Genomic DNA, 11,447 nt, shown 5'->3' with positions numbered 1-11,447 from the left:
CTAAGGATCGGGAGTCTGGAGGGGGTTGGGAGACAGAATTACCAAATAGTGTTATAAAAGGGTTGATGGAGAATGGAGGAAGGGGGGAGGAGGAAGGAGTCAGTGAGGAGGAAGGAGTCAGTGAGGAGGAAGGTGTTAAGGAGGAGGAAGAGGTTAGGGAGGAGGGAGGAGTCAGTGAGGAGGAAGGAGTCAGTGAGGAGGAAGGTGTTAGGGAGAAGGAAGAGGTTAGGGAAGAGGAAGAGGTTAGGGAGGAGGGAGGAGTTAGGGAGGAGGGAGGAGTTAGGGAGGGGGAAGGAGTCAGTGAGGAGGAAGAGGTTAGGGAGGAGGGAAGAGTTAGGGAGGAGGGAGGAGTTAGGGAGGGGGAAGGAGTAAGGGAGGAGAAAGAGGTTAGGGAGGAGTTAGGGAGGAGGGAGGAGTTAGGGAGGGGGAAGGGGTCAGTGAGGAGGAAGGTGTTAGGGAGGAGGAAGAGGTTAGGGAGGAGGGAGTTAGGGAGGAGGGAGTTTGGGAGGAGGAAGGGGGGGTTAAGAAGGGAGTTAGGGAGGAGGGAGTTAGGGAGGAGGAGGGCGTTAGGAAGGGTGAAGGAGGAAGAAGTTAAGGAGGAGGCTATTGCTGCCCTGCCCCAGGGGCTGAATGGGTGCAAGATGAGAAGTAGAAAGAGACACTCTCCCTGGGAAGGCCGTTCACTAGGAACCTGTTGCTGCAGATGTCCATTCAAAACCCAGACCCAGCTGAAGAGAGAGAGCGATATAGAGAGAGTGAGACCACACTCCTGCACTGAAAATTGAGAGAAGAGCGAGCCATCTCCATCACTAAAAGTTGAGAGAAGAGCGAGCCAGACTCCATCACTGAAAAGAGAGAAAGATAGAGCAACCACAGACTCTTTCAACTGAAAAGAGAGAAAAACCTCCACATTGGTGCTCTGAAAGCCACAGAAAGAAGGAGAGCGACATAGAGAGACCCAGCCTGAAAAGAGAGAGAGAGAACAATGGGTGCTATTGTCAGGCCTTAGTCCCTTTCACTGCCTTTTCTCCAGACTCCAGACTCCTGCAGTAGGCTATCTGTGAGTACATCTGTAGGGCTGACGTTACCATCCTCTCCACTCAGACACAGAGAGGCTCAGGGAAACAGATCCACTCGGCACGGAATGGACGTACTGTAACAGTAGCCTACTGAAGTCTGGATGCTAAGCTAGTTTAGCGCTTATTGTGTCGCTCTCTCTCTTCTTCTGGGTTAGGGTGTGTGGCTACTGCTTGGGATCTGGTTGGTGAGTCGATCTTGTTGCTTGTGTGTGTGTGTGTGTGTGTGTGTGTGTGTGTGTGTGTGTGTGTGTGTGTGTGTGTGTGTGTGTGTGTGTGTGTGTGTGTGTGTGTGTGTGTGTGTGTGTGTGTGTGTGTGTGTGTGTGTATCAGTGGTGTATTAGCGACAGTTAGCCTAGGGGTTGAGAGTGTACCCTGTGTGTTTAAACTTGAAGGTGAAAGTGAGTGTTGGGCCAGTAATCGAAAGGTCGCTGGTTCAAATCCCAGAGATGACAAGGTGAAACACTGTTCATGTGCCCTTGAGCAAGGCACTTTACCCCAATTGCTCATGTAAATCGCACTGGATTAGAGTGTCTGCTAAATGACTAAAATGGGATGGAGTAAGGCTCTGTTTCTCTGGAGAAGATGGTTGGTTGTACGTTTTCACTGTGACTTCAGACACAACAGTGATGTTACATGACTGTGTATATATATATATATTCACTTCATATGATAATACTACCATTCAGCAGATGCTTTTACCAATGCGACTTACAGTCAGTCATGCTCCTGTAAGTCGTTTGACGTATGAGTGGCCCCAGTGGGAAATGAACCAACAACCCTTTGCTTTGCAAGCGACGTGCACTAGCAACTGAACCACACTGGAAAGCAGTTACAATTGTTTTGGTAACACTTTCCTTGACACCCAGTGTAATAACAAGAAATGGCTACTTTGAAGAATCTCAAATATGAAATTTATTTTGATTTGTTAAACACTTTTTTTTGGTTATTACACGATTCCACATGTGTAATTTCATAGTTTTGATGTCTTCACTATTATTCTACAATTTAGAAAATAGTCAAAAAAAATAAAGGAAAACCCTGGAATGAGTAAGTGTGTCCAAACGTTTGATTGGTACTGTATACTCATTAAGTATGTAGTATACAGTATGTTAGTATTGGTATTTGAACACAGCTCTGGTCCCCCAATTTGTAAGTCGCTCTGGATAAGAGCGTCTGCTAAATGACTTAAATGTAAATGTAATGTAAATGAACAGTCTGTTTTATAAGAAACGTTTAATAACGGAGCACTTCACAGACGGCAAGCATCATGGTGAAAGAATGAGCTGGGACACAGATGAATAATATGTGGAACATAGTTACATTTACATTTACATTTAAGTCATTTAGCAGACGCTCTTATCCAGAGCGACTTACAAATTGGTGCATTCACCTTATGACATCCAGTGGAACAGTCACTTTACAATAGTGCATCTAAATCTTAAAGGGGGGAATACTTATCCTATCCTAGGTATTCCTTAAAGAGGTGGGGTTTCAGGTGTCTCCGGAAGGTGGTGATTGACTCCGCTGTCCTGGCGTCGTGAGGGAGTTTGTTCCACCATTGGGGGGCCAGAGCAGCGAACAGTTTTGACTGGGCTGAGCGGGAGCTGTACTTCCTCAGTGGTAGGGAGGCGAGCAGGCCAGAGGTGGATGAACGCAGTGCCCTTGTTTGGGTGTAGGGCCTGATCAGAGCCTGGAGGTACTGAGGTGCCGTTCCCCTCACAGCTCCGTAGGCAAGCACCATGGTCTTGTAGCGGATGCGAGCTTCAACTGGAAGCCAGTGGAGAGAACGGAGGAGCGGTTGATCGAAAAGCAATATATCCTCTTCGCTGCTGAGACTTCCCTTCATAAAACGTGTGTGTGTGTGTGTGTGTGTGTGTGTGTGTGTGTGTGTGTGTGTGTGTGTGTGTGTGTGTGTGTGTGTGTGTGTGTGTGTGTGTGTGTGTGTGTGTGTGTGTGTGTGTGTGTGTGTGTGTGTGTGTGTGTGTGTGTGTGTGTGTGTGTGTGTGTGTGTGTGTGTGTGTGTGTGGTTCTAAGGTAAGGAACAGTAGGAGCAGATAGAGAGACAGAGCATCTGAACTTTCTCTACTGCTCAGCCTCCCCTGTACACTCCCCACTATCACACACACATACACAACACACAGACATCGGTCTAAAAATGGTTGATTCTATCTCCCACTGCCAATGCAGGCACCATAGACATCTCAAACATTAATAAATACTCTCCTTGTTTTCCCATAAAATAACCCCTTTAAAGGAGCTTAACAATGACACAGCAGACTAGTGTCTGACCAGTATCTGAATATCACTGTGTGTTAGTGTTTACGTTACAAGTAACACACATATTTGCTCATTACAAATAAGTTGACAGGAGGAGAGCCACAGGATGTGCATGTCTCCATAAACGGTGCCGTTTCAAGCAGATCTGTAGTTAAGACTTCTAAGTGAATGAGGATTCAGGTAGCCTAGTGGGTTAAGTGCGTTGGGCCAGTCACCGAAAAGGTCGCTAGGTTCAAAATCTGTCGACGTGCCCTTGAGCAAGGCACTTAACCGCAATTGCTCCTGTAAGTTGCTCTGGGTAAGAGCATCTGCTAAATGACTCAAATGTCAAATGTAGAAAGACACATGAACTAACTGTTATCAGCTTAATTGTTTTCATGTTTGTTATTGTTGCCTCATCTCGTGGTTGAGACCAGTGGTAATCATCTCGTGATAGTACTGTCTGCCTGCCTTGTCTCTCTGGTCAATGGGAGGACACAAGGCATACATGTAGGTCTAGGGGCTATGGCGAAATACCTATTTTGAAAGAGCAGTGTTGTGTGTGGGTGTGTGTGGGGGGGGGGGGTTATGCCAGTGTACTTGCTCTCTCATGATGTCAACTGCTCTCCTTTGAAGTCCAGAATTATTACATTATTCAACCCAAATCCCTATGAAAATCATGAATCATGAATTGTATCATAAGAGTCATTTTATTTCACGGCTGCCTTTTTAACTGAGCTCTGTTTCTCTCCTCTCGGCATTGTGACCTTCGAATCAGTCATTTCTGCTTGTCCTGGTTAGACTACTCACTTCTGTACCACAGGAGTTTGGTGGCACCTTAATTGGGGACGATGGGCTCGTGGTGATGGCTAGAATCAGTGGAACGGTATCAAATACATCAAACACATTCCATTTGCTCTGTACCAGCCATTATTATGAGCCGTCCTCCCCTCACCAGCCTCCACTGGACACAGCGATTCATGCTCGCAGTGCATGCACACACAAAGACACACACATAAAAACAAACGCAACTGTTCATCCTGTATTTGAAAATGTCCTTTTTTTAATGTTTAAATGAAAGCAAGCAATTGTCAGAGAGGCTGGCACTGAAGACAACAGGTCATTCGGAATACAGAGAGAGAGAGAGAGAGAGAGAGAGAGAGAGAGAGAGAGAGAGAGAGAGAGAGAGAGAGAGAGAGAGAGAGAGAGAGAGAGAGAGAGAGAGAGAGAGAGAGAGAGAGAGAGAGAGAGAGAGAGAGAGATGTATTATTCAGCCGTTGATTTTGTTGGTTTATAATATTTTGTGTGTCGTGTTGTTTCAGCTTTACGACAAAATCAACACAAAGTCATCTCCCCAGATCAGAAACCCCCCCAGCAATACTGTACAGAGGGCCAAGGAGGTGAGCGCGTGCACACACACACTCACGCACACGTACACACACACATTGATACAATATTGTGTTATGTGCTTGTCACCATGCTTGTGTATAAGATATTATTGATGATTGATGATGTGATCAACTGTGGATCACCGCACGCTGCTTCATAATTCCCTGACCACACACTCCTGCTGAAACAACACGGCTCTAGCCATTAACACATCTCTCTACTATTCGTTAGGTTCACATCACAAACAGCACCCTATTTCTCATGTAGTGCACTATGTTTGACCACAGCCCTATGTGGCTCTGATCAGAAGAAGTCAAAACTGGTGCCCACTGTGTGGAATAAGGAATCTAACTCTTCATTGCTGTTATCTACTTTGGCTCTCTGCTGCTTGTGTAACATTGGGTCAAGCTGGCCTGAGGTCAATGTTTGAAGGAGTTGAACCTCCTCTCCTCTAACCTCTTTAGTTTTTTCCTCAAAATAACAACAACCTCGTAGCTATGTGTCACCAGCTAGGTAACAAACCTGGGTTGTCCACAACACAAAACTCAATACCATGTTGGCTTTCTGAGCTAAAGGCCAGCCGTTAGGCTCTGGGAGCTAACATGAATCTTCAGGTTTCAGGCAAGATTACTCATCAACCACCTCCACTACATAAGGACACATGCACAGCTGTCCTACTGGGACATGTCTTATGACAGCCCCAGCCAGCTTTACATTAGGATATAACTGTAACGTGGTGTGATGTGTGAGCTGCACCCCAGTAAAGCACGGTGGAGGTGAAGTGGAGGTGTACAGAAGGGTGCTATTGTGTAGCTCAGTTGGTTGAGCATGGATCTCGCAAGGCCGAGGATTGTGGGTTCAATTCCCACTGGGGTCATGCAACAATACGCATGACTGAAAGTTGCTTTGGACAGTCTCTGTTCAATGTTGTGTATTATTATAATATACACTCAGCAAAAAAAGATAGGACCCTGTCTTTTCAAAGATAAATTGTAAAAAATCCAAATTACTTCACAGATTTTCATTGTAAAAGGTTTATACACCGTTTCCCATGCTTGTTCAATGAACCATAAACAATTAATGAAAATGCACTTGTGGAACGGTCGTGAAAACACTAACAGCTTACAGACCATAGTCAATTAAGGTCATAGTTATGAAAACTTACGACACTAAAGAGGCCTTTCTACTGACTCTGAAAAACACCAAAAGAAAATGCCCTGCGCATCTGCGTGAACATGCCTTAGGCATGCTGCAAGGAGGCATGAGGACTGCAGATGTGGCCAGGGAAATAAATTACAATGTCCGTACTGTGAGACGCCTAAGACTGCGCTACAGAGAGACAGGACGGACAGCTGATCGTCCTCACAGTGTCAGACCACGTTTAAAAACACCTGCACAGGATCGGTACATTCGAACATCACATCACAGGTACAGGATGGCAACAACAACTCCCTTTGTTACACCAGGAATGAACAATCCCTCCATTAGTGCTCAGACTGTCCGCAATAGGCAGAGAGAGGTTGGACTGAGGGCTTGTAGACCTGTTGTAAGGCAGGTCCTCACCAGATATCACCGGCAACATCGTCGCCTTTGAGCACAAACCCACCGTTGCTCGACCAGACAGGACCAGGGGTGATGATCGGATTCGCTTTTATCGTTGAAGGAATCAGCGTTACACTGAGGCCTGTACTCTGGCGCGGGATCGATTTGGAGGTGGAGGGTCCGTCATGGTCTGGGGCAGTGTGTCACAGCATCATCAGAGTGAGCTTGCTGTCATTGCAGGCAATTTCAACGCTGTGCGTTACAGGGAAGACATCCTCCTCCCTCATGTGGTACCCTTCCTGCAGGCTGGTAGCCACACCAGATAGTGACTGTTACTTTTGATTTTGACCCCCCATTTGTTTAGGGGCACATTATTCCATTTCTGTTAGTCACGTGTCTGTGGAACTTGTTCAGTTTATGTTTCAGTTGTTGAATCTTGTTATGTTCATACAAATATTTACACATGTTCAGTTTGCTGAAAATCAACGCAGTTGACAGCGAGAGGACATTTCATTTTTTGCTGAGTTTAGAAGAGTATGACTCTGATCTAGGATCAGATTATAGGGGACTGGTCCTATAGTAGGACTGGTTCTGTAGTAGGACTGGTCTTATAGTAGGACTGGTTCTGTAGTAGGACTGGTCTTATAGTAGGACTGGTTCTGTAGTAGGACTGGTTCTGTAGTAGGACTGGTCTTATAGTAGGACTGGTTCTGTAGTAGGACTGGTCCTGTAGTAGGACTGGTTCTGTAGTAGGACTGGTTCTATAGTAGGACTGGTCTTATAGTAGGACTGGTTCTGTAGTAGGACTGGTTCTGTAGTAGGGCTGGTCTTATAGTAGGACTGGTCTTATAGTAGGACTGGTTCTGTAGTAGGACTGGTTCTGTAGTAGGACTGGTTCTATAGTAGGACTGGTTCTGTAGTAGGACTGGTCTTATAGTAGGACTGGTTCTGTAGTAGGACTGGTCTTATAGTAGGACTGGTTCTGTAGTAGGACTGGTTCTGTAGTAGGACTGGTCTTATAGTAGGACTGGTTCTGTAGTAGGACTGGTCCTGTAGTAGGACTGGTTCTGTAGTAGGACTGGTTCTGTAGTAGGACTGGTTCTGTAGTAGGACTGGTCTTATAGTAGGACTGGTTCTGTAGTAGGACTGGTTCTGTAGTAGGGCTGGTCTTATAGTAATAATAATAATAATATAATATATGCCATTTAGCAGACAGTAGGACTGGTCTTATAGTAGGACTGGTTCTGTAGTAGGACTGGTTCTGTAGTAGGACTGGTTCTGTAGTAGGACTGGTTCTATAGTAGGACTGGTTCTGTAGTAGGACTGGTCTTATAGTAGGACTGGTTCTGTAGTAGGACTGGTCTTATAGTAGGACTGGTTCTGTAGTAGGACTGGTTCTGTAGTGGGACTGGTCTTATAGTAGGATTGGTTCTGTAGTAGGACTGGTTCTGTAGTAGGACTGGTCTTATAGTAGGACTGGTTCTGTAGTAGGACTGGTTCTGTAGTAGGACTGGTCTTATAGTAGGACTGGTTCTGTAGTAGGACTGGTCTTATAGTAGGACTGGTTCTGTAGTAGGGCTGGTCTTATAGTAGGACTGGTCTTATAGTAGGACTGGTTCTGTAGTAGGACTGGTTCTATAGTAGGACTGGTTCTGTAGTAGGACTGGTCTTATAGTAGGACTGGTTCTGTAGTAGGACTGGTTCTGTAGTAGGACTGGTCTTATAGTAGGACTGGTTCTGTAGTAGGACTGGTCTTATAGTAGGACTGGTTCTGTAGTAGGACTGGTTCTGTAGTAGGACTGGTCTTATAGTAGGACTGGTTCTGTAGTAGGACTGGTTCTTATAGTAGGACTGGTTCTGTAGTAGGACTGGTCTTATAGTAGGACTGGTTCTGTAGTAGGACTGGTCTTATAGTAGGACTGGTCTTATAGTAGGACTGGTTCTGTAGTAGGACTGGTTCTGTAGTAGGACTGGTCTTATAGTAGGACTGGTTCTGTAGTAGGACTGGTCTTATAGTAGGACTGGTTCTGTAGTAGGACTGGTTCTGTAGTAGGACTGGTCTTATAGTAGGACTGGTTCTGTAGTAGGACTGGTTCTGTAGTAGGACTGGTCTTATAGTAGGACTGGTTCTGTAGTAGGACTGGTCTTATAGTAGGACTGGTTCTGTAGTAGGACTGGTTCTGTAGTAGGGCTGGTCTTATAGTAGGACTGGTCTTATAGTAGGACTGGTTCTGTAGTAGGACTGGTCTTATAGTAGGACTGGTTCTGTAGTAGGACTGGTCTTATAGTAGTACTGGTTCTGTAGTAGGACTGGTCTTATAGTAGGACTGGTCTTATAGTAGGACTGGTTCTGTAGTAGGACTGGTCTTATAGTAGGACTGGTCTTATAGTAGGACTGGTTCTGTAGTAGGGCTGGTCTTATAGTAGGACTGGTTCTGTAGTAGGACTGGTTCTGTAGTAGGGCTGGTCTTATAGTAGGACTGGTCAGCCGATTATTATTTTTTAATGAACAAGATGAAGAGGTAGTAAATATAGAAGGTGGCCATTGGATCCGGACAGTTTTGATCTACTAGACTGTTAAACACTGAGGCTGTGTTCCATTCCAAAAAGTTGCCCCCTGAAAGAGAGGTGGACAAGAGCAGAAGGGACAACTGTTTTGTAATGGAATGCAGCCTGCGATCGAATCTTTTCTACAAACATACAGAATCTGTTGGGTTTTGTTTCCCACTGTTAGTGAAGCTAATCCACAGTCTGTTGGATCATTCCTGAGCTACACACTCAGACACACACACACACACACACACACACACACACACACACACACACACACACACACACACACACACACACACACACACACACACACACACTCACACACATACTCACATGCACACTCGCATGCACACGCACACACACACACACACACACACACACACACACACACACACACACACACACACACACACACACACACACACACACACACACACACACACACACACACACACACACACACACACTGGCAAGACAGACTCACTCTCACACACTGGCAAGACAGACTCACTCTCTCTCACACACACACACACACACATACATAAGACACACACACACACATACATAAGACACACACACACATACATAAGACACACACACACACACATACATAAGACACACACACACATACATAAGACACACACACACAGCATATTTTCCAGATATTTGTTGCCTAGACTGTAGTGTTGGACCGTTTTGGATTCCTTTATGCACCATTACTACCAGACAGGCTTCACATACACTGGTGCATAGTGTTTGCCTCTAGCTTGCTGAATTCACACACTCTCAATGAATGAACCAGGAGAGAGCGGGGGGGTATGAGTTAGACGGAGGAGGGAGGGAGGGAGGGATGGGTATGGGTTAGAGGGAGGAGGGAGGAGGGAGGGAGGGAGGGAGGGAGGGAGGGAGGGAGGGAGGGAGGGAGGGAGGGAGGGAGGGAGGGAGGGAGGGAGGGAGGGAGGGAGGGAGGGAGGGGGAGGGAGGGATGGGTTAGACGGAGGGAGGAGGGAGGGAGGGACCAGAGAAAAGGTAGTGTGTATTGTTAGTGTGTGTGTAGACTTTGTCAAAACAAGCCCAACTGTTGGAAATGTGAAATGTTTGTATTGGGTTCATTGTATGTGGAGGGCAATTAAATTGTACGTTAGGCTGAGAAGAAAGAGAGAGGGGGAGGGAGTAGGTTGAAAAACACAGCAGTATTAACACTGGAAAGTCCATTTAGAGCAGTGTAGGACTCTGTATGTGGCTTTGAAGTAAGTCTAAAGGATTTGAGTAATTAACCTGCTCCAGTTGACCCAGTCTGGTCTTAGAGGGGATTTAGTCTAACCTGTTTATGGTGCTGTTTGTGTCATAGTTTTACTTTTAAGATGGTCTAATTTTATTATGAGTTTGTATGGTTAGGAGTTTGTATGGCGTTGGATTAGGAGTTTGTATGGCGTTGGATTAGGAGTTTGTATGGCATTGGATTAGGAGTTTGTATGGCATTGGATTATGAGTTTGTATGGCATTGGATTATGAGTTTGTATGGCGTTGGATTAGGAGTTTGTATGGCGTTGGATTATGAGTTTGTATGGCGTTGGATTATGAGTTTGTATGGCGTTGGATTATAAATTTTTATAGCATTGGATTAGGAGTTTGTATGGCGTTGGATTAGGAGTTTGTATGGCGTTGGATTAGGAGTTTGTATGGCGTTGGATTAGGAGTTTGTATGGCATTGGATTATGAGTTTGTATGGTATTGGATTAGGAGTTTGTATGGCGTTGGATTAGGAGTTTGTATGGCGTTGGATTAGGAGTTTGTATGGCGTTGGATTAGGAGTTTGTATGGCGTTGGATTAGGAGTTTGTATGGCATTGGATTATGAGTTTGTATGGCGTTGGATTATGAGTTTGTATGGCGTTGGATTATAAATTTGTATGGCATTGGATTATGAGTTTGTATGGCGTTGGATTATGAGTTTGTATGGCGTTGGATTATAAATTTGTATGGCATTGGATTAGGAGTTTGTATGGCGTTGGATTAGGAGTTTGTATGGCGTTGGATTAGGAGTTTGTATGGCGTTGGATTAGGAGTTTGTATGGCATTGGATTATGAGTTTGTATGGAGTTGGATTATGAGTTTGTATGGCGTTGGATTATAAATTTGTATGGCATTGGATTAGGAGTTTGTATGGCGTTGGATTAGGAGTTTGTATGGCGTTGGATTAGGAGTTTGTATGGCGTTGGATTAGGAGTTTGTATGGCATTGGATTATGAGTTTGTATGGTATTGGATTAGGAGTTTGTATGGCGTTGGATTAGGAGTTTGTATGGCGTTGGATTAGGAGTTTGTATGGCGTTGGATTAGGAGTTTGTATGGCATTGGATTAGGAGTTTGTATGGTATTGGATTAGGAGTTTGCAGTAGTGGAAAAAGTACCCCATTCTCATACTTGAGTAAAAGTAGAAATACCTTAATAGAAAATGACTAATAGAATGACTTAATAGATGAGTCACCTATTTTTTTTATTTTTTTTATTTAACCTTTATTTATCTAGACAAGTGAATTAAGAACAAATTCCTATTTACAATGATGGCACGTAGTAAAATACAACTTGAGTAAAAGTCTAAAAGTATTTGGTTTTAAATATACTTA

The 11,447-nt window shown here is 44.8% G+C and overlaps 1 protein-coding gene across 14 annotated transcripts in view; it reads left to right on the top strand.

Annotated features, from left to right (window-relative positions):
* Positions 1-11,447, top strand: part of LOC124044226 (peripheral plasma membrane protein CASK-like) — a 253,203-nt gene that overhangs the window by 184,929 nt on the left and 56,827 nt on the right. For all 14 annotated transcript variants that reach the window (XM_046363804.1, XM_046363802.1, XM_046363817.1 and 11 more), the window contains one exon: positions 4,658-4,735. In XM_046363804.1, coding sequence (XP_046219760.1) covers positions 4,658-4,735 — 78 coding nt within the window. The remainder of the gene's footprint in view (positions 1-4,657; positions 4,736-11,447) is intronic.

This window comes from Oncorhynchus gorbuscha, linkage group LG09 (assembly GCF_021184085.1).
Source record: "Oncorhynchus gorbuscha isolate QuinsamMale2020 ecotype Even-year linkage group LG09, OgorEven_v1.0, whole genome shotgun sequence".
Lineage (NCBI taxonomy): Eukaryota > Metazoa > Chordata > Actinopteri > Salmoniformes > Salmonidae > Oncorhynchus > Oncorhynchus gorbuscha.
This window is presented reverse-complemented; position numbering and strand designations above follow the sequence as displayed.